Source organism: Mobula hypostoma, chromosome 17 (genome assembly GCF_963921235.1).
Source record: "Mobula hypostoma chromosome 17, sMobHyp1.1, whole genome shotgun sequence".
In the NCBI taxonomy this organism is placed as follows: Eukaryota; Metazoa; Chordata; class Chondrichthyes; order Myliobatiformes; family Myliobatidae; genus Mobula; species Mobula hypostoma.
In genome coordinates this window covers 64,002,351-64,026,126 of record NC_086113.1, presented here as the reverse complement: position 1 = coordinate 64,026,126, position 23,776 = coordinate 64,002,351, and the positions used below count along the sequence as shown (strand labels likewise).

Genomic DNA, 23,776 nt, shown 5'->3' with positions numbered 1-23,776 from the left:
GGGGTGCCAATCAATATTAGGGAAGATGAAATTACCCATCTTTTTCCACCTTTCCAAAATTTGCTCCCTGATCTGTTCCTCAGTGTCCCTGCTGATAAAGAAAACCTACAGCACAATGCAGGCATTTCAGCCCACAAAACTGTGCGGAAAATGTTCTTATGTTACAAATTACGTAGGATTACCCATAGCCCTCTATTTTTCTGAGTTCCATATACCTGTCCAGCAGGCTCTTAAAAGACCCTATTGTATCCACCTCCACCACCGTCGCCAGGAGCCCATTCCACGTACTCGCCAGTCTCTGTGTAAAAAACTTACCCCTGACATCTCCTCTGCACCTACTTCCAAGCACATTAAAACTGTGCCCTCTCGTGCAAGCCATTTCAGCCCTGGGAAAAATCCTCTGACTATCCACATGATCAATGCCTCTCATCATCTTGTACACCTCTATCAAGTCACCTCTCATCCTCCATCGCTCCAAGGAGAAAAGGCTGAGTTCACTCAACCTCTTCTTATCAGGCAACAATCCAGGCAACATCCTTTCTATGGTTTCCACATACTTCCTGTAGTGAGGTGACCAGAGCTGAGCACGGTACTCCAAGAGGGGTCTGACCAGGGTCCTATAAAGCTGCAACATTACCTCCCGGCTCTTAACCTCTGTCCCACAATTGATGAAGGCCAATGCACCACATGTTTTCTTAACCACAGAGTCAACCTGCGCAACAGCTTTGAGTATCCTATGGACTCGGACCCCAAGATCCCTCTGATCCTCCACGCTGTCAAGAGTCTTACCATTAATGCTATATTCTGCCATTATATTTGACCTACCAAACTGAACCACCTCACACATATCTGGGTTGAACTCCATCTGCCACTTCTCATCCCAGTTTTGCATCCTATCAATGTCCCACTGTAACCCGACAGCCCTCCACACTATCCACAACACCCCCGACCTTTGTGTCATCGGCAAATTTACTAACCCATCCCTCCACTTCCTCATCCAGGTCATTTATAAAAATCACGAACAGCAGGAGTCCCAGAACATATTCCTGAGCCACACCACTGGTCATTGACCTCCATGAAGAATATGACTTGTCTACAACCACTTTTTGCCTTCTGTGGGCAAGCCAGTTCTGGATCCACAAAGCAAAGTCCCCTTGGATCCCATGCTTCCTTACTTTCTCAATAAGCCTTGCATGGGTACCTTGTCAAATGCCTTGCTGAAATCCATGTACACCACATCTACTGCTCTACCTTCATGTGTTTAGTTACATCCTCAAAAAATTCAATCAGGATCGTAAGGCACAACCTGTCTTTCACAAAGCCATGCTGACTATTCCTTATCATATTATGCCTCTTCAAATGTTCACAAATCCTGCCTCTCAGGATCTTCTCCATCAACTCACCAACCACTGAAGTAAGACTCACTGGTCTATAATTTCCTGGGCTATCTCTGCTCCCTTTCTTCAATAAGGGAACAACATCCGCAACCATCCAATCCTCCAGAGCCTCTTCCGTCCCCATTGATAATGCAAAGACCATCGCCAGAGGCTCAGCAATCTCTTCCCTTGCCTCCCACAGTAGCCTGGGGTACATCTTGTCTGGTCCTGGTGACTTATCCAACTTGATGCTTTCCAAAAGCTCCAGCAATCCCCTATCTTAGTAGCTACATGCTCAAGCTTTTCAGTCCGCTGTAAGTCATCCTTACAATTGCCAAGATTCTTTTCTGTAGTGAATACTGAAGCAAAGTACTCATTAAGTACCTCTGCTATCTCCTCTGGTTCCATACACACTTTTCCACTGTCACACTTGATTGGTCCTATTCTCTCACGTCTTATTCTCTTGCTCTTCACATATTTGGAGAATGCCTTGGGGTTTTCCTTAATCCTGTCTGCCAAGGCCTTCTCAAGTCAAGTCAAGTCAAGTCAAGTCAAGTCACTTTTTATTGTCATTTCGACCATAACTGCTGGTACAGTACACAGTAAAAACGAGACGTTTTTCAGGACCATGGTGCTACATGAAACAACACAAAAACTACACTGAACTACGTAAAACAACACAAAAACTACACTAGACTACAGAACTACCCAACACTGCAAAAGTGCACAAAACAGTGCAGGCATTACAATACATAATAAACAAGACAGTAGGCACAGTAGAGGGCAGAAGGTTGGTGTCAGTCCAGGCTCTGGGTATTGAGGACTCTGATGGCTCGGGGGAAGAAACTGTTACATAGTCTGGTCCTGAGAGCCCCAATGCTTCGGTGTATTTTGCTAGATGGCAGGAGGGAGAAGAGTTTATATGAGGGGTGCGTGGGGTCCTTCATTATGCTAACAACAGGAATTCTGCAGATGCTGGAAATTCAAGCAACATACATCAAAGTTGCTGGTGAACGCAGCAGGCCAAGCAGCATCCATAGGAAGAGGCGCAGTCGACGTTTCAGGCCGAGATTCATTATGCTGTTTGCTTTACGGATGCAGTGTATGGTGTAAATGGCTGTAATGGTGGGGAGAGAGACCCCGATGATCTTTTCAGCTGACCTCAATATCTGCTGCAGGGACTTGCAATCCGAGATGGTGCAATTTCCGAACCAGGCAGTGATGCAGCTGCTCAGGATGCTCTCAATACAACCTCTGTAGAATGTGGTGAGGATGGCGGGGTGGGAGATGGACTTTTCTCAGCCTTCGCAGAAAGTACAGACGCTGCTGGGCTCTCATGGCCCCTCTCTGGCTCTCCTAATTTCTATCTTAAGTTCCTTCCTGCTGGCCTTCTAATTTTCTAAATTTCTATCATTACCTAGTTTTTTGAACCTTTCATAAACTCTTCTTTTCTTCTTGACTAGATTTACAACAGCGTTTGTACACCACAGTTCTTGTACCTTACCATCCTTTCCCTGTCTCATTGGAACGTACCTATGCAGAACTCCACACAAATATCTCCTGAACATTTGCCACATTTCCCTGAGAACATCTGCTCCTAATTTATGCTTCCAAGTTCCTGCCTGATAGCTTCATATTTCCCTTTACTCCAATTAAACGCTTTGCTAACTTGTCTGTTCCTATCCCTGTCCACTGCTATGGTAAAGGAGATAGCATTCTATAGACAGATGGATAGATAGATAGATATACTTTATTGATCCCGAGGGAAATTGGGTTTCGTTACAGCCGCACCAACCAAGAATAGAGCATAAATATAGCAATACAAAAACCACAAACAATCAAACAACAAAATGCAAACTATGCCAGATGGAAAATAAGTCCAGGACCAATATATTGGCTCAGGGTGTCTGACCTTCCATGGGAGGAGCTGCAAGTTCGATGGCCACAGGCAGGAACGACCTCCCGTGCCGCCCAGTGTTGTATCTCAGTGGAATATGGCTGAAGTCCAACAGTAAAAAGTTCAATATCCAGTCTACAAACACGTTCCTTGATCGTAATATGACCCGGAATGCACCATCTGTTGTTAACCAGAACAGTAAGCACCCAACTCCTTCACGCTTACTGCTCTCAGTGCATTTCCAGTCAGCCTGAACGGTCTGGAAGCCAACCATGGAAAAGTTTTGATCGGGTATGTCCTCATGCAGCCCCGTTCCAGTGAAACACATAACACTGCACTCCCGAAATGTTCTCTGACGCCTGGCTAGCGCCGTGAACTCGTCCATTTTATTACCCACCGAACTCCTTTTCTCCATAACCTCTGTTGTCTTGACCCGGTCCTCTTTCCTCGACTTTGTGATCCCCCTCTGCATCCTCTGTGTGTTTTCCTCCAGATTTCAGCAGGGGTGTCCGCCGCTCTGCTCGCTAAACCGGCTGGCATAAGCACAAGCAGCTGGTCCCTGGAATAAACAATGCGACCATGCTTCTGACCCGCTAATCAGAGGTGTCGGAATGTAACTATTTCCAGTGCTAAAAACCCAAATAAAACTCTCTCTACCAGCATGTTAGAGAAGGTGCAGCTTCGATGTGTTACCATGAAAAAAAAATACAAAAAAAAACATAAGTTAAAAAGTAAGAAGAAAAAAAGTAAGAATACTGATCGGAAAGGCTGCATGCATGACCGGCGCATGCGCACTGTACCCTGATCACTATCTCCAAAATGCTCTCCCACTGAGAAATCTGACAACTGACCAGGTTCATTTCCCAATACCAGGTCAAGTACAGTATCTCCTCTTGTAGGCTTATCTACATATTGTGTCAAGAAACCTTCCTGAACACACCTAACAAGCTCCACCCCAGCTAAACCTCTTGCTCCAGGAACATGCCAATTGATAATTGGGAAATTAAAATCTCTCACCACAACAATCTTGTTATTGTTACACCTTTCCAGAATCTGTCTCCATATCTGCTCCTCGATGTCCCTGTTACTATTGGGTGGTTTATATAAAACATCCAGTTGTGTTATTGACCCCTTCCTGTTCCTAACCTCCATGCACAGAGACTCCGTAGACAATCCCTCCATGGCGACACCTTTTCTGCAGCCGTGACAGTATCTCTGATCAGCAGTGCCCCCCCCCACCTCTTATGCCTCTCTCCCTGTCCTTTCTGAAACACCTAAAGCCTGGCACTCAAAGTAACCATTCCTGCCCCTGAGCCATCCAAGTCTCTGTAATGGCCACAACATCATAGATCCAAGTACTGATCCACGCTCTAAGCTCTTCCACTTTGTTCATAATACTCCTTGCATTAAATTAGACACATCTTAAACCATCGGTCTGAGCGTGTCCCTTCTCTATCATCTACCTATCCTCCCTCTCACACTGTTTCCAAGCTTTCTCTATTTGTGAGCCAACCGCCCCTTCCTCTGTCTCTTCAGTTTGGTTCCCACCCCCCCCCCCAGCAATCCTCGCTTAAACTCTCCCCAGTAGCCTTAGAAAACCTCCCCACCAGGATTTTAGTCCACCTGGGATTCAAGTGTAACCCGTCCTTTTTGTACAGGTCACTCCTACCCCAAAAGAGGTCCCAATGATCCAGAAATCTGAATCCTTGCCCCCTCAATTCCTGTTTCCGACTTCCACCCACACTGAGTCAGTAAACATTTCCTCCATGACGTCCTCCCCTTCTGCAGATGTGATACTCCCTCTCCCTTTGACCTCATCCCTGTCCCTTTTGAAACATCTAAACCCTGGAACATCCAGCAACTATTCCTGCCCCTGTGAGAGCCAAATCTTGAATATTGATCACAAGATCATAGTTCCATGCACTAATCCATGCTCAAAGTTCATCACCTTTTTTTTTTCTTTAGGCACATTTCAATTCAGCCAACTGACTACATTTATGCCCTATCCACTGGTCATCCTTCCTCACAGTCTCTTTACACATTACATCTACCTTTTCACCAACTGCTCCATCCTCTGACCTATCAGTCCGATTTCCATTCCCCTGCCAACCTAGATGAAACCCTTTCCAACAGCTCAAGTAAATCTGCTCGCTAGGACATTGGTTCCCCTTGAGTTCAGGTACAATCTGTCTCTTTTGAACAGGTCACAACGTCCCAAATAGATATCACAGTGATCCACAAATCTAAAACACTGCCCCCTGCAGCAAATCTTCAGCCAGACGTTCATAACAATTCCTTCTACATTGTTCCTCCATGAATCATCAAAGCTTAAGATAACAATCCAGAGTTAACATCTATACTAGGAGAGCTAAGTAAAAAATAGAGGAAAAAAACAGCCTAACAGACAAGTGTGCTTATGATCAATCATGGGGAGTTCCTGACTTTCCAATCTGGTAAGCAATGAGTATGCCAATACAATATTTAAAATACATTCTCCAGCCAGCATAGCTCCCTAGTCAAATCAATTAAGAAACACCACACAATCCGGATGGTGTACAATAAACCCATGACATTTTATACTTACAAGTTGCAAAAGAAATGTTCCACCTGAAAGGCAGAAGATTTTTTTGCCCTATTATAATGACATGGCTCTTTTCTACTCCTCTATGTTCTACAATAATGATACTAATTCAACCTTCCAGCACATTGCAATATACTGTAGGTGCCCCTAATGACATGAGGAGAGCTATAGATAAAGCAAAGGCAATATTCCAGTTGAACATGCAGCCACAATCACATTTATATTTGGTCCAATTTCTAGTCAAAGGTGATATCAGGATTACTGATCTTTGATGACATCTATCAAACAATTGCTTTCCTTCAAAATTTGCATCTTTGTTTTCAAATAAAGTTAAAGTTCACGATAAGTGTTGTCATAGGCAAACATATACAGGGCATAAAAGCTATGAAAATTAGATTCCACCCACATTCTTACTTTTGTAACTCCAATACTTTTACACTGTTCTAAATCTGTGTCATAATGATCTGTGCATTTTCTGCTTCACTGCTGGCATTTCAATCTTCGGCTCTCAAACACCCATACCCTGGAATTTCACCTTGTTCTTCCTTGTTAACAGCTACCTTAATTTATCTCATTAAATAGGAGTTTGCTCATCTACCCTAGTGATTTTTATATTTGATGCCATCCAATTTTTGTCTGATAGAGTTCCTGTTAAGTTCTGAGGAATACATTTGCTTTTAGAGATGTAATATAAATAGAGATTATAGTATTATTTCAGATTTTCAGAATAGAAAATTGTTCACTTTCTTTTCAATTTACTTTCTATCAAAAAGTAGTGCAATCCATTCATAATACATCTATTGATATCTGATTTGCATAGTCATCCGGTGTCACAACTAATAAAATAACACAGTATCGCTAAAGATCTTTTCACATCTCCGTTAGTTTTTATCTCATATCCTTATTCAAATCAAAGCTTATGCAGACCTCATGGATGTTGAAAATCAGTATCACTAAGAAAATGCACATACAAATATAAGAGGGATACGTGAGAGGAGGCCCTGCACTTCCACCATGAATTACTAAATCATAGTCGATCTCTAACTTCAACCTCATCACCTTTGATTCCTTTAATATTCAAACATTTCTTAATCTGTCACGAATATCATCTACGCCCACAGGAGTATAGAGCATTTCAAACTTTCATCACCCTCTTGATGAAGAAAATTCTTTTCATCTGTCTTTTTGAGATTAAATATCCCAAATGATACTACAGGTAACCCCTTTGTTACAAAGGATTGAATTTGTATGAAAAGAGCTGAATCATGAGTTTTCATGACACGAAAACACATCATCTAGTCACGCATCAAGAAAAAAATTTGAAAAATAAATGTTTTTTTACACAAGTGAATTTTATTCTGTATCTCTAATTTTTGGGTAGTGAACTGTGAATTCTCTAAGTGCAGATTTCTGCAACCCCAAATAGCTGTCACTAGGGTGAGGGGTGGGGTCAGTCACCTCTACAGTACTTTGCAAAGTCTGATTTGTCCTTTTGCTTTGCACCTGGACAACATCTGCACAATTTTCCATATTGTCAGGCAGATGCCACCACTATCATGACTAGGGCTGAAGCTCTCTTTGGAGTACTGGTTTGCAATGGTATAGAATTCAACTGGATGCTTTTGTTTGGTATTCGGTATTGTTTTGCTCGATGGTAGTCTGTTGCTGGTAATTTTTTTTGGCATGAAATTTTAAATGCTGAGAGTTTATCTTCCTGGCTTGAAAGAAATGACAAAATGCAGAGAATATCATCCTGGAGAACGTAGACTATACTATATTCACCTGCTTCTGTGCGTAATGTCCTGGTTAAGATTTCTACTGCTATGCTGTAGGTATTTCATTTCAGCAGTTTTCTGCAAAAAGCAATGTGTCCTGCCGGTAGAATGTTTAAGTTTCAGCTAAAGATGAGAAGCCCAGCTGTTCAACTTAGGAACATTTTGTCAGCCAAAAGATGGTGGGATCTGGAGGAAGTTCTGGAGAGAACAGGGCAGAGAGAGTTTTGTGACAGACAGTTTGGAGTCTTTTGGTGGGGGCTGCAGAGCAGAACAGAAGGGAAGATGTCACAGAATGCCATTGGAAGGAGAGTCCCCATTGCAAGAAATGCTTTGTGCAGAAGAATAGCTCCAAGGAGAAAAGACCGGTATTCCTGAGAGTATGAGCCAATTTGTTCAAGATGGACTTCAAGGAAAGTTTGGATAGTGGCTGGAGCTTTCACACAGAAGTTCCTTATTGGCCTAGTAGCGTGAGCAAGGAGAAGCCGTTTCAGGGTCTAGCCTACGTGTGTTTGGAAGTTAAGAACATGTATGCCAACAGTTGCCACTTGGCTTCGTATATATTGTTTTATTTATTTATTTTCATACTGCATATGTAACATGGGTGTGGACCAAAATTAAGCTGATATTGTAACAGCAGGAACTGTGTTTTTGTAAATTCATTTTGTCATTTTTAATGTAATACCCTCTTTCTGCATTGAACAGATAAAGGAGTTAAGGACCTGAAAAATGATTTGTTGTCCTGCATGTTTGTTTTTCCCCAGGCTAAAAAATTAATCCCTGTTTTTGTGTATACAATTGCTAGGTGAGCCAATGCCTAAAGAGAGGTTTTATACATATGTAAGAATAAAAGGAATAGTTTTGATCCAGGACACAAATTATGAAATTCTTACTTGTAAATGCAGGAATCTCTTTAACTTAGCAGTATCCACCTCAATGACTACTTAACCACTGAAACTATTATAAATTGCTGAATAATAAAAGAATGAACTTTCATTTATCCCACATTTATGCATCTGTAATCTCCTGCAAATATTTCTAATGCTATTAAGCAATTTAATAGTCTAAATAAGGTTGTTTGGTGTTATGAAAATATTAAAAGTGAATTTTATTTCAAGTTTTCTGCAAAATAAGTGCAGAGATATTTTTTATTTTCATTTATACCGAAGCAAATGAAGTTGTAGGCTGATGAGCATCAACATCTTTAAAGAATCAGAACTTCATGTCATTCATTTGATTTACTTCTTGCTGTATTTTGCATTAATATTATTTAACAAAACATAAGAATGCATTGTAAAATGGTAAGGAGAAGATATATAATTCAGCAGTTCATTGAAAGGTTTATGTGGGTTCTATCAGTGCATGTACCAGTACTATAAAGTTCTTCTTAAACTATTCTCAAGCAACTGCCCCACCCCGCCCCATTCCCAACAAATGCCAGATGGTTGAGAGTCATAAATGCAATCACTGTGATACAAAGCAGTAAAGCTTAATAACAATGTACAGGTAGTGCTGCATAACTGATAAATATACTGGGAGTTCAATAAAACTGCATCATGCACCTTTCAGTGCACTCTTCTTTCCTCAATTATACTCCACACACCAGAAATATGTCTTAGAAGGCAATCTTCCAGCTCTAGCTTTATGTACCATAAAATAACATTTACAATAACAGCAATAGGCCACAGCCACCTTTAGTGTAAGATATCTTCACATAATTTCATTTTTCTAGCTAAAAATTGTATTGTGCACTACTAATAATAGCGAAATAAAAATGCTTTCTAGCACTCCCCTCCTGTCTATTAGATTCCTTCCTCTCCAGGCCTTTTTACCTTTCCTACCCACCTGGCTTCACCTATCCTCCTTCCCTTTCCCTTCACCTTTTTATTTTGGTGTCTTCCCCTTCCCTTCCAGTCCTAAAGAAGGGCTTCGGCCTGAAATGTTGATTGCTTTCATTTCTGTAGATACTGCCTAACCTGCTGAGTTCCACCAGCATTTTGCATCTATAGTTTTGGGTTTCCAGTATCTGCTGAATTTCTCATGTTTACATTTTCTAGCACCATGATAGTTGCTACCTACACAAAATGGGTGGGGGGGAGAAGTAGTTTTATTCTTAGAATAATTTGGCCTTAACAGTCACATACTCACAGATACTGATTACAACAACCATCTTCCTCAGGCACAAGTTAGTCAAATAACAAGTTGTCTGTCTGTGTTTTGTTTTACGGCGGTTGGCATCCAGCTTAATGGTGCATTACCGCCACAAATAACAAGTTGCCTTAGAAGTACCTCATATATACCCTCTTGAGTGAGCAGGGCATGGGGTAGGGCTTAATGCTCGCTCCTGATTGGCTGGATCTGAATTGGCTATTCCTGATTGGTTAGCTTGAATTGGCTTTGTTCTGTCTGGTCAATTTTTTAGGCTGAACCCTCTTTAGAAATTTATGGCCCCAGACTGGAGCTATCTCTACAATCTTAGAACCAACATTTAGGTCCCCCACATGCTCCAACTCCAGTGATTCCCTAATCTTCGTCTTGTAGACATTTTCTTCCTGCTATTCTGATCTTCAGTGGCCTTCCAGTCTCACCAATGTAGCAGACATAAGAGTGCCTTAAAAAAAACTTGAGACAGAATCAAGCAGCATGGCTGAACACTGCCTATCATGCTCATGTAGACCAAGGTTTGATGAGGCCAACATCCTTGGCAAGGAAGAGAATGCCTACAAAAGAAATATTTGAAAAGCTATACTCCTTCAGTTATGCAGAAAGACCTATGCTTTTAGTACTGTCAAAAGCAAATGAGCATAATGTAAGGAGCTAAAGTATAATATGATATCTTCAGCTTGGATAATATGCCAAAATACATTCATGTTTTAAGTCTTCTACACTGAAGAAAACAATGTGGTTTTTGAATCAAAACAAGTAGGTCTCCTCTGGAGCCAAGAGCTCCGATGAAGTGAGTGACATGGCAGTGCAAGAAATGAAAAACAACAGCAAATGTTAAATTACATACGTTACATAGATTTTATCACACTCTACATACCTTTTCCAAAGAGATGTGTCATGACTTTGTTCAGTGTCTGTTTCAAATCAAACTCAAGTAGCTTAACAGCTTCCAATGTGTGGCTCTCTTGCTTATAGGCTGTGCGGGATCCCTTCTCAAAAATATTCAGCTCCTCACCATTTTGCACATTAGCGAACAGCTGAAAGCAGGCAAAGTCTCTTTGGTTAGTTAAAGAATAATACACATACTCACACAAAGGGGAATTATTTCAATGCTAAATCGAAGCTCAAATGATGTGATGAATGAAGATGATGTCACTTCATTATTTTAGGAGAATGACTACCATAGAAACAACCTTATTATTCCTTTGTATTTATTATAAATATTCATAAACCAGTTATTCAGTTATCTGTTTCATTACCTTTATAATTTGAGGCCAATCATTTGCAAAAGGAAATGTTCACTTTGGGTCAGTGAGCAGTATTACTTTATAGCACATTATAATTCTGGTGCATAAATTGTATACAAAATAAACATACAGTAAATATGATTCAAAGTGATTTGCAATGTGAATGGTCAATTATCAAAAAGTAAAAATAATCTGGTTCTAGGACAGTGATAGAAAAAACATAAGAACATCAGAACTAGGAGCAGGAGTTGGCCACCTGGCCCATTGAGCCTGCTCCGCCATTCAATAAGATCATGGCTATTGCGGCTGTGGACTCAGCTCAACCTACCTGCCTTTTCCTCATAACCCTCAGTTCCCCTGCTAATAAGAACTCTCTGTTAAAGTGCTAGCTTTTTTATTTACATTTAAAAGTGAGCAGTGAAGTCGGTGAGGTTGAAGGTTTTTAGCAAAGGATTTCAGAAAATAGGGATTTAAGTACTGATAGATCACCCAATTATAATCAATATTTCAAAATCAGATCAAGAGTGGGCAGGGAAACTGAAATTGCAGATGCTTCCCTCATAGGACTAGTACAATTAACCAGGGAGACAAATATGACAGTGGCTATTTTGGACTCAATTAATTGGGTCTCTATGGAACTTGCTGATAATGTGAGTAGATATGAGGTAGAAACAGCTGCTCTATATTTGCAAATATTTGCTTGCTCTAAATAAGATATAAAGTTCCTAGATGTTCAATCAATAAATGTAAAGTAAAAATATCTCCAGAGTGCAAATGGTCATCAGGAACAGGTAATGTACGAGCATTGACTTATTGCTGACCACAAACATATTAACATATCATAGACATGTAGCCTCCCATCTAATTATCTGCTTTAAATATAAAAATAAAATTTTGAGTTCATTTTCCATAAATATACTAGCCATAGAGAAGCAGCATAAATTTGTGTAGAAGTAATCAGAGAAAAGGAATTGATTTTAAAATTCAATGCTCATAGTGACTGTGAACAGTGGTAGTTCAGGTGTAAAGCCCTGCCTGGGATGAAACAGAATGCCAAGGCTGTTTCACCCCAGTTCAGCTTGAGTAGCAGCCATATAAAAAAAAAGTAAATTACTTCTAAACAATTAGACCAAAAATTACCAAGAAATGTTAAAGTTTTAGTTTCCCATTAAAATAAAAGGCAACAATAGTTCGCTGAGTGTTTGTTGCCATTGAGATAGGTATGCCAAACTCAAATACAGGACTGTCGCATGAATAAGAACTTGCTGGACAATAGATAATCTTTTGGGCCTATGTGGTGCTTGTACCTTGTGTGACATAATGGGATCACGTGGGTAGTCCAGAACAAGCCTAGACCATGAAACTGCTCAAGAAGCATTCGACAGATGGCAAAGACACTCCCTTGGTGGTTGTCTGTCAAAACTGGTATTTTTTTTAAACATGCCTCTCCAATGACCCTGACATTTAAAAGCTTGCAAAACAATTAAAAATAGACAATTAACTATGTCATACAATTATTAAAAATACTTAAATAATTAAAACATTACTACAGGTAAATTAATTAATAATCAACCTTTCTCACTTTTCTTCATCTAGCTGTAAAATCTCTATTCAAATGAATGAGCACATGAAGGCAGTTTGTGCTTCACTGCTGGACTCTTACCAAATCTAACATCAAATGTAGAAACACCACATCCAGAAACTAGTACTTCACATTCCAAGCAACACACATAAAAGTTGCTGGTGAATGCAGCAGGCCAGGCAGCATCTCTAGGAGGAGGTACAGTCGACTTTTCGGGCCGAGACCCTTCGTCAGGACTAACTGAAGGAAGAGATAGTAAGAGATTTGAAAGTGGGGGGGGGGGAGATCCGAGATGATAGGAGAAAACAGGAGGGGGAGAGATGGAGCCAAGAGCGGGACAGTTGATTGGCAAAAAGGATATGACAGGATCATGGGACAGGAGGCCTAAAGCCAAATGGAGTAAGTTGGCGGTGGAGACACGTTCCAAGAAAAGGTATATGGCTGTGATAGCGAGTCTGAGTCAAAATGTGGTCGAAAAGTTGAAGAGCCGAAGAAATTACAGATGCAGAGCAGTGAGAGATGGTTTCACTGAACTCCTGTTGAAGAGAAGATTTAAACTTCTTCAGTGTAGGCATCACCGGAAGAGGCTTCGCAGTAGTGAATTCCAAACCACTTATCTAGCAAATATTGGTAACTCCCACAAAGCTAGCAGTAAAACCAGCAAACCCCAGATCATTGAACTGTCAAAGTTTTCTTTCCTGATAAAATAAGACTTAATTTTGCAATGATAATGTTTTAAATTCACTGCAAATAAAATTGTATCTCCCAACACTTGCTCCTTAATAAAAACAATTCTACATAGTTTGTATGATATGCAATTAAGTGACTAGATCATGCACATACCATGCTCTGATGAATTAATACTTAGTTACTTCTAATATAATTAATATGAATGCAGCAAAAATTGTTTTGTCTTCTTACTTCCCATGCAACAACATTCTGAAAGTGTTTCTATTAATTTCTTTGTCCTGGTAGAATAGTTAACAAATTTAGCAGTTTGCATTTCCTCCAATTAACTCCTTCTTAATTCTCCAAACTACAAAAAAATGCAAGCAACTGTTATTATTGTATTCTTATCAATAACTCTAAAGCCACTTAAACCAAGAAATTACTCTGAGCTACAATCACTTTTACATTATGCATAATCACCTCAACAATCATGCAGGCACAGCAAAATCCAAATATCAGCAACTGGGTAAATTAACCTTTCTTACTGTTCTTCATCATAGCTGTAAAATCTCTATTCTATACTTTGTTGCTCAGTGTAAGGAAATAGGATTTTGGCTTGTTCTTTTTCAAAATAGTGCCATGTGCTAGTTTTCATATCTATTAATATCCACTAGAATGAAGAGGACACAGATAGGACTTGAGTTTACCATCTGATCTGAAGAAGGCTCCTCCAGCAACGCAACACCTCCTTTACTGATCTGCCTCCTCAACTAGAATTTTGAGCTCCTGAATGGAGGGTTGAGTTGCAGATCTATATCTGTGATGAGAATGTTAATAAAATCTACACCTCCAGATTCATTCCTTCGTTTGTACCAATAGCCAATCTTCATGTCAATCACTGAAAATTCCCATTCCTTCCTGATCATTATGTAATGGTCTTCATTGATAATATGTGTCAAGAGGGAAAATTATGATATAACTCAGAGAATACATAGTATCTATGACTCTTTGGTCACTGACAACCTATGAAATTGTATCCCAGCAGATTATCAACAAAAGGCAAAAATGAAAGTGTGCAACAAACAGAAACTTTGGTAGACAATTAAAGAATAATGTCAACTCTCACCTCATGGTTTGTAAATAGTCTGACTCCTTCCACTTGGTGGAAGACTGGATAGTGACTTTTGTCAATTTCATCTCGTCGATAAACATCTCCAAATACCAGAAAGGCATTGAGGCCTGCACGAATAAGATCTCGTTGGTGAGCAGAAGTATGAGCCCTCAGCATGTTTGTTTTATTGAGGTAAAAGTTATCACCTTTCTTTCTGCTTGCATGATCTGGCGGTATAAGTAAACTGTCAAAGTTCTGCTCTGTGGTAACCACAGGGGACAGATCATCATACACGGAATAGAGTGGACTCCTATGGTGACTCAAATAATGTGTATAGAAATGGTCCTTAATGCGCTCTTTAATCAGCCATAATGGGTGGCTTCTTTGGTTCTGTAAACATTTCCCCACTTTAGACAAAATCTTTGGTGTAACGTTTGTATAGTCATCACGAGGATAGAATTTTCCAAAGAGTTCAATTGCACCATTCTGTGTTCCACTGGATGCTGGACCTGATGTTTTACTTCTGGCTTGCTTTACATTTCTGTCTGCATATCTTGATTGTAAATGAAGAGATAGTAAAATCTTCTGAAACCGTGGAAATGGGAAGAATTTACAAGGTATCTTCATTATTACCAATCCACCTGAAAACAGAATTATCTTTGTATTGAGTTTGTATATTACTCAGAACACAGTGAATAACTCAGCTCAATATTATCAATTAATAAACAACAGAAACAAAATGACATCTAAGAATTTTGTGTATAAAGCTTAGAGTTTTTCCAGAAAGCACCTTAAGGTCAAATTAAGCAATAATAGATTAATAGATATATGGGGAAGATAAACAAAAAAATCACTGATAGAATTTCAGATGAATATGAAATGCACTTTTTCTCCGCTTTTACTTCAGCAGTGCAAATTATCAGTAATTAAGTGGAGAACAAGCATTGGTCAGATTAGGCACTCAAACACAGTATTTGAGGTTTATCTATAAAACAATGCAAAAAGGTAGTTAAATTATATGGAAAATATGCCATGTTATTGAGAAAATTTGTTAAGTATTCCTTAAGAGGTATAAAAAAAATTATGTATGATGTTATTAAATCGTACAGAATCCAAAAAGGAATGAAGGAGGGTGGGGGGGGGGTGGGTTGAATGATGTCAAAATCTTTCTACTACTCTACTGGAAACAGTTTAAAGTGGGCAGTCATTTAAGACTAAGATACATAAGAACTTCTGGTATTCTCAAACTCATTGAGTTGAGGTCACTGGATTACTAAGGCATTTAATAAGGAGGTAGATGAATTATGAAAGCTGAAGGGATAGAGGACTATTGGGAACTGCAACGGAAGCAGTGATGAGGCCAGGGACAGATCAGTCACCATCACAATGAGTGGTGGGAAGGCTCAAGGGGCCAAGTGGTCATTTCCTGCTCCTATTTTCTCTTTATATCAAACTGTAAAGTCAGTCTTTGGGTGATAATCAGTTACCCAATCAAAAAGAAAGAAATTGAAAGTACCAAGTTTGTTTTCCAAAATAACAGCCAGCTACATTTTCAGGGAACCATAACAATCCCATAGATAGAAATCATTAGGCATTCTGCTACTAAGTAATTTTCTCTTAATGGATTTCTGAGAAATACAAATGAAAATTTTTATATCACAGTTATGGAATAAACAACTGTAGACTTGTCCTATTAATATACAATGCTGAATGTGAAACACAATCAAAATTCAAATGCAATAGTTCCTCACGTACATAATTCACAAAAATCTCATTAAAAACCTGTGTAAATAAACAAATGAGACACTACCTTCTTGCTTTAACCGTTCATGTCTTAATATGTTTTGCTTTCTTGAAACAGGAAATTATACAATACCATTCTTTACCCCAATTCTCTTCAATATTCTTGTCATTTAGCAGAAACCTGGTACTGCATCTAACAGATCACATTTCCTTCCATACGTAAATCTCCACCAAGGTTACATGCATTTCTTTTAAACTTAATGGAGTTTTGAAAATTTATCAGTTCCCAGTAGAGAATGAGCTGATCAGAAATCATTCAGAACTAAATCTAGGTATTTGTAGTTGAGCACATTGGTCAGCTCAGACAGATGGCGTGAAAGTTACTCAGTGACTTTATCACACCACATCATCTTTTCAGGTAATTGAGATTTGATTTCTGATTCCAGCAGCAAGCAGATTTATTGATATACAATCCTACATGGCAGATTTTCAACAAGTACAAAACTCCTCGAATTACCTTAAAGGATCCTACACTGTATCTCCCTATTCTTTTTTTACAAGACTTAGTTATTTTTATTGTGGCTCATAATAATTTTTTTTATGTCTTGCACTGCACTGTTGGCACAAAACAACATTTTACATTATATCTCGGGATTACTGCCCATGCCACGTGACAGTGAGTATAGGAATAGAATGAGGTGGAGGATAAATGCGTGGCTGAGGGATTGGAGCAGGGGGCAGGGATTCAGATTTCTGGATCATTGGGACCTCTTTTGGGGCAGGAGTGACTTGTACAAAAAAAGACATATTGTACTTGAAACTGAGGGGGACCAATATCCTGGCAGGGAGGTTTGCTAAGGCTATTGGGGAGAGTTTAAACTACAATTGCTGAGGGGTGGACACCCAACTGAAGAGATGGAGGAAGAGGCGGTTGGCTCACAAACAGAGAAAGCTTGTAGACAGTGCGAGAGGGAGGACAGGTAGGTGATTTGGAAGGGATACGCTCAGAACGATGGTTTCAGATGTGTCTACTTTAATGCAAGGAGTATTATGAACAACGCGGATGAGCTTATGGTGTGGATCAGTACTTGGAGCTATGATGTTGTGGCCATTACAGAGACTTGGATGGTTCAGGGGCAGGAATGGTTACTTAAGAGGGCCAGGCTTTAGATGCTTCCAAAAGGACAGAGAGGGAGGCAGAGAGGGAGGCAAAGAGGTGGGGGCATGGCACTGTTGATCAGAGATAGTGTAACAGCTGCAGAAAAGGAGGAAGTCATGGAGGGATTGTCTACGGAGTCTCTGTGGGTGGAAGCTAGGAACAGGAAGGAGTCAATAATTCTACTGGGTGTTTTTTATAAACCATCCAAAAGTAACAGGGACATCGAGGAGCAGATAGGGAGACAGATTCTGGAAAGGTGAAATAATAACAGGGTCGTCATGGTGGGAGATTTTAATTTCCCAAATATCGACTGGCATTTCCCTAGTGCAAGGGGTTTAGATGGCACTGAGTTTGTTAGGTGTGCTCAGAAAGGTTTCCTGACACAATATGTAGAGAAGTTGACAAGAGGAGAAGCTGTACCTGATCTGGTATTGGGAAATGAACCTGGTCAGGTGTCAGGTCTCTCAGTAGGAAAGCATTTTGGAGATAGTGATCACAATTCTATCTCCTTTACTATAGCCTTGGAGAGGAATAGGAACAGACAAGTTAGGAAAGCGTTTAATTGGAATAAGGGAAAATATGAGGCTATCAGGCGGGAACTTGGAAGAATAAATTGGGAACAGATGTTCACAGGGAAATGTATGGCACAAATGTGCCAAATGTTCAGGGGATATTTGCGTGGAGTTCTGCATAGGTACATTCCAAAGAGACAGAGAAAGGATGGTAGGGTACAGGAACTGTGGTGTACAAAGGCTGTTGTAAATCTCATCAAGAAAAGAAAAGAAAAGCTTACAAAAGGATCAAAAAACTAGGTAATGATAGAGATCTTGAAGATTATAAGGTTAGCAGAAAGGAGCTTAAGAATGAAATTAGGATAATCAGAAGGGGCCATGAGAAGGCCTTGGCGGACAGGATTAAGTAAAACCTCAAGGCATTCTACGAGTATGCGGAGAGCAAGAGGATAAGACATGAGAGAATAGGAACAATCAAGTGTGACAGTGGAAAAGTGTGTATGGAACCGGAGGAGCGAGCAGAGGTATTTAATGAATATTTTGCTACAGTATTCACTATGGAAAAGGATCTTGGCGATTGTAGGAAAACTTACAGCAGACTGAAAAGCTTGAGCATATAGATATTAAGAAAGAGAATGTGTGCTGGAGCTTTTGGAAAGCATCAAGTTAGATAAGTCACTGGGACCACATGAGACGTACCTCAGGTTACTGTGGGAGGCAAGGGAGGAGATTGCTGAGCCTCAAGCGATGGTCTTTGCATCATCAATGGGGACGGGAGAGGTTCTGAAGGATTGCGGATGTTGTTCCCTTATTGAAGAAAGGGAGTAGAAATAGCCCAGGAAATTATAGACCAGTGAGTCTTACTTCAGTGGTTGGTAAGCTGATGGAGAAGATCCTGAGAAGCAGGATTTGTGAACATTTGGAGAGGCATAATATGATTAAGAATAGTCAGCATGGCTTTGTGAAAGGCAGGTTGTGCCTTACGAGCCTGATTGAATTTTTTGAGGATGTAACTAAACACATTGATGAAGGTAGAGCAGTAGATGTAGTGTATATGGATTTCAGCAAGGCATTTGACAAGGAACCCCATGCAAGGCTTATTGAGTAAGGAGGCATGGGATCCAAGGGGACTTTGCTTTGTGGATCCAGAACTGGCTTGCCCACAGAAGGCAAAAAGTGGTTGTAGGAGGTTGATGCCCAGTGGTGTGCCTCAGGAATCCATTCTGGGACCCTTACTCTTCCTGACTTTTATAAATGACTGGATGACGAAGTGGAGGGATGGGTTAGTAAATTTGCTGATGACACGAAGGTTGGGGGTGTTGTGGATAGTTTGGAGGGCTGTCAGAGGTTACAGCGGGACATCGATAGAATGCAAAACTGGGCTGAGAAGTGGCAGATGGAGTTCAACCTAGGTAAGTGTGACGTGGTTCATTTTGGTAGGTCAAATAAGATGGCAGAATATAGTATAAATGGTAGGACTCTTGGCAGTGTGGAGGATCAGAGGGATCTTGGGGTCCGAGTCCATAGGACACTCAAAGCTGCTGCGCAGGTTGACTCTGTGGTTAAGAAGGCATACGGTACATTGGCCTTCATCAATCGTGGGATTGAGTTTAAGAGCTGAGAGGTAATGTTACAGCTGTATAGGACCCGGGTCAGACCCCACTTGGAGTACAGTGCTCAGTTCTGGTCACCTCACTACAGGAAGCATGTGGAAACTATAGAAAGGGTGCAAAGGAGATTTACAAGGACCTTGCCTGGATTGGGAAGCATGCTTTGTGAGAATAGGTTGCGTGAACTTGGCCTTTCTCCTTGGAGTGATGGAGGATAAGAAGTGACCTGATAGAGGTGTATAAGTTGATGAGAGGCATTGATCGTGTGCATAGTCAGGGATTTTTTCCCAGGCCTGAAATGGCTAATACAAGAGAGCATAGTTTTAAGGCACTTGGAAGTAGGTACAGAGGAGATGTCAGCGATAAGTTTTTTACGCAGAGAATAGTGAGTGCATGGAATGGGCAGCCAGCAATGGTGCTGGAGGCCGATATGATAGGGTCTTTTAAGAGACTCCTGGATAGGTATAGGGAGCTCAGAAAAATAGAGAGCTATGGGTAACCCTAGGTAATTTCTATGTTAAGGACATGTTCAGCACAACTTAGTGGGCCGAAGGGCATGTGTTGTGCTGTAGGCTTTCTATGTTTCAATGTTCTTTCTAATAAACCTGATTCTGATTCTGACAAAAGCATAGAATGCTGGAAGCTCTCAGCAAGTCAGGCAGCATCAGTTAGGAGAGAAACTGAGTCAATGCTTCTGGTCAAGGATCTTTTATCAAAACTGTGAAGTGAGAAGGCAAATCTGTATTAAGTTGCAAAAAGGTGGTGAGAAGATGGAATGTCTTGTAGTAGGATGCAACCAAAGTTGTCCCGGTAAGTTACTTTAAAAAATTGACATTTGGAACAAAGTGATACAGAGACTAAATAAAACAAAGCAAGTAGAAACAATTGTATTGCCAGAACCATGCGGAATAACAGTGGGTCAGATGAAATTGTTCATTTGTAATATTTACAATAATTTGGAAGAGAATGTAATTGGGTGAGTTAGCAAGTTTGCAGATGACACCAAGATTGGTTTAGTTGTGAACAGTGAAAAGGCTTATCAAAGAATATAATTGGATATAGATTAGTTACAAATAGGGACAGAGAGTGGGCAGATAAAGTTTAATTTAGGCAAGTGAGGGTGAGGTGCTTCACTTTGGGAAGTACATTGAAAGGAGAAAGCAAACAGTTAATGAAAGGTGTTTTAATAGTATTGATTTACAGAAGGGTCTTGGGGTCTAAGTCCATAGTTCAATTGTTAATTAAGAGGGTAAGGTGGGTAAGGTGGTAAAGGTGGTGTATCGCACACTTCAAGATTCAAGGTCCATGTATTATCAAAAAATAAATAAACTAAACAACCTTGAGATTTGCTTGCTCACAGGTAGCCAGAAAGCAAGAATCCCCAGAAGAAACCAACTAAAGAAAAGAAAGGAATGAAAATAAAAATAAAAAACCAACATTTGATGTGTAAGAGAAAAATAAAAAATATACAAGTCATGCAAATAACTGAAGCGAGCAACAAATAGTCATAGTCATACTTTATTGATCCCGGGGGAAATTGGTTTTCGTTACAGTTGTGCCATAAATAATTAAATAGTAATATTTAAATTATGCCAGGAAATAAGTCCAGGACCAGCCTATTGGCTCAGGGTGTCCGACCCTCCAAGGGAGGAGTTGTAAAGTTTGATGGCCACAGGCAGGAATGACTTCCTATGACGCTCTGTGCTGCATCTCGGTGGAATGAGTCTCTGGCTGAACGTACTCCTGTGCCCACCCAGTACATTATGTACTGGATGGGAGACATTGTCCAAGATGGCATGCAACTTGGACAGCATCCTCTTTTCAGACACCACTGTGAGAGAGTCCAGTTCCATCCCCACAACATCACTGGCCTTACGAATGAGTTTGTTGATTCTGTTGGTGTCTGCTACCCCCAGCCTGTTGCCCCAGCACACAACAGCAAACATGTTAGCACTGGCCACCACAGACTTGTAGGACATCCTCAGCATCGTCCAGCAGATGTTAAAGGACCTCAGTCTCCTCAGGAAATAGAGACGGCTCTGACCCTTCTTGCAGACAGCCTCAGTGCTGTTTGACCAGTCCAGTTTATTGTCAATTCGTATCCCCAGGTATTTGTAATCCTCCACCATGTCCACACTGACCCCCTGGATGGAAACAGGAGTCACCAGTGCCTTAGCTCTCCTCAGGTCTACCACCAGCTCCTTAGTCTTTTTCACATTAAGCTGCAGATAATTCTGCTCACACCATGTGACAAAGTTTCCTACCGTAGCCCTGTACTCAGCCTCATCTCCCTTGCTGATGCATCCAACTACGGCAGTCATCAGAAAACTTCTGAAGATGACAAGACTCTGTGCAGTAGTTGAAGTCCGAGGTGTAAATGGTGAAGAGAAGGGAGACAAGACAGTCCCCTGTGGAGCCCCAGTACTGCTGGTCACTCTGTTGGACACAGTGTTGCAAGCACACGTACTGTGGTCTGCCAGTCAGGTAATCAAGAATCCATGACACCAGGGGAGCATCCACCTGCATCGCTGTCAGCTTCTCCCCCAGCAGAGCAGGGCCGATGGTGTTGAACGCACTGGAGAAGTCAAAAAACATGACACTCACAGTGCTTGCTGGCTTGTCCAGGTGGGTGTAGACACGGTTCAGCAGGTAGACGATGGCATCCTCAACTCCTAGTCGGGGCTGGTAGGCGAACTGGAGGGGATCTAAGTGTGGCCTGACCATAGGCCGGAGCAGTTCCAGAACAAGTCTGTCCAGGGTCTTCATGATGTGGGAGGTCAATGCCACCGGTCTGTAGTCATTGAGGCCGCTGGGGCGCGGCGTCTTCGGCACAGGGACGAGGCAGGACGTCTTCCACAGCACAGGAACCCTCCGGAGCCTCAGGCTCAGGTTGAAGACATGGCGAAGTACTCCACATAGCTGAGGGGTACAGGCTTTGAGCACCCTGGTACTGACACCAAACAACTTTCCGAACCAAAAATGAGTCCTCAGATCTGAACTCCGGAGCAGCACAGAGTAGGCCCAAAGCCTCGCTTATTAGGTCATCATATTAGCAGACTTCATAGCCTCTGCGCCATGGAGATGACCATCACAGAGAACAAGCAAAATCGGCTCTCTTCCTAACTGACACCCTGTCTTTTCAGTTGATCTGGGCCAGCCCTTAAATGAAACAGCGAAAGGCTTCACACCCTGGAGAGAGGAGTGAAGACCACAGACAGCAAACAAAATTGGCTCTCACTCCAATCTGGGCTGGCGTTTAAACTGCCTAAACAGCGTATCATACAGCGGATTAGGATCCAGGCACCGCTGCTGCGAAAGGCTCTGGGCCTACACCATGCCATCCAGTGACTCATTCCGGGTGCAGATTTCATTGCCCAGCCCAAAGCCGCTCTCAAGCTCTTCAGATCAACTCAGCACCCAGAGCAATGCAACCTCGCACCCAGGCCAGTGGACTGAGCATCAGAACTTGCCTTCTTTGGAAGAGGTACGGAGTATAAGAGTAAGGAGGTCATGCTGCAGATGTACAAAGCTTTAATGAGATGCAATATCGAGTATTATATTCACATCTGGAAGGATGTGTAGACTGTGGAAAGAGTGCAGGGGAGGTTTACCGGGATGCTGCTGCTTGGATCTATGGGTATGAGCTATAAAGGAAGGTTGGACAAGCTTGGGTTATTCTCCCTAGAGCAGTGGAGGCTGCGGGGCAATCTGATAGAAGTTTTTAAAATTATGGGAATGCATAGATAGTGTAGATCGTCAGAATCTTTTCCCCAGAGTAGAAATATCAAACACCAGACAACATGCTTCGGAGAAGTATAAAAGCCAAGTAAGGAAAATTGCAGAGAGTGATGAGTGCCCAGAATGAGTTACCGGGGTAGGAGCAGTAATAGGTAGGCTAGTGGAGTTTAACAATTTTAGGTAGATACATCAATATGAAGGGAATGGAGGAATCATATGGATGATACAAAGGAATTCAGTATAAAATGGCATCAAGATCGATACAACATTGCGAGGCAAATGGCCTATCCAGTGATGTAGTGTTCTACGTTCTATGTTAATTTTGTGAAATGAAACGAAACTAAAAGGTGAGGTGCTGTTCCTCAAATTTATGCTAGGTAATTCTGGAGCACTGTAGGACAACTACAGACAAATCATAATGGAAGTGGGGCACACTATCAAAGTGCCAAATCAATGGAAGGTCAGACTGTCCTTGCAGTCTGAATGGAGATACAGTATTCTATAGTGTCATACATTCTACAATTTGTATCTCCAACATATAGGCAATTACATCGAAAGCATTAAACGTATCATAATATCGAAGATGTGCACATGAATTGCTGTTTCAACTGGA

At 41.1% G+C, this 23,776-nt stretch overlaps 1 protein-coding gene across 7 annotated transcripts in view; it reads right to left on the bottom strand.

The window, feature by feature from the left end:
• The window catches only part of fars2 (phenylalanyl-tRNA synthetase 2, mitochondrial), a 434,754-nt gene that overhangs the window by 294,647 nt on the left and 116,331 nt on the right, over positions 1-23,776 (bottom strand). For all 7 annotated transcript variants that reach the window (XM_063070032.1, XM_063070031.1, XM_063070030.1 and 4 more), the window contains 2 exons: positions 14,417-15,042; positions 10,670-10,829 (listed from right to left, as the gene is read on the bottom strand). In XM_063070032.1, the coding sequence (XP_062926102.1) occupies positions 10,670-10,829; positions 14,417-15,028 (772 nt within the window). In that variant the 5' untranslated portion in view covers positions 15,029-15,042. The remainder of the gene's footprint in view (positions 1-10,669; positions 10,830-14,416; positions 15,043-23,776) is intronic.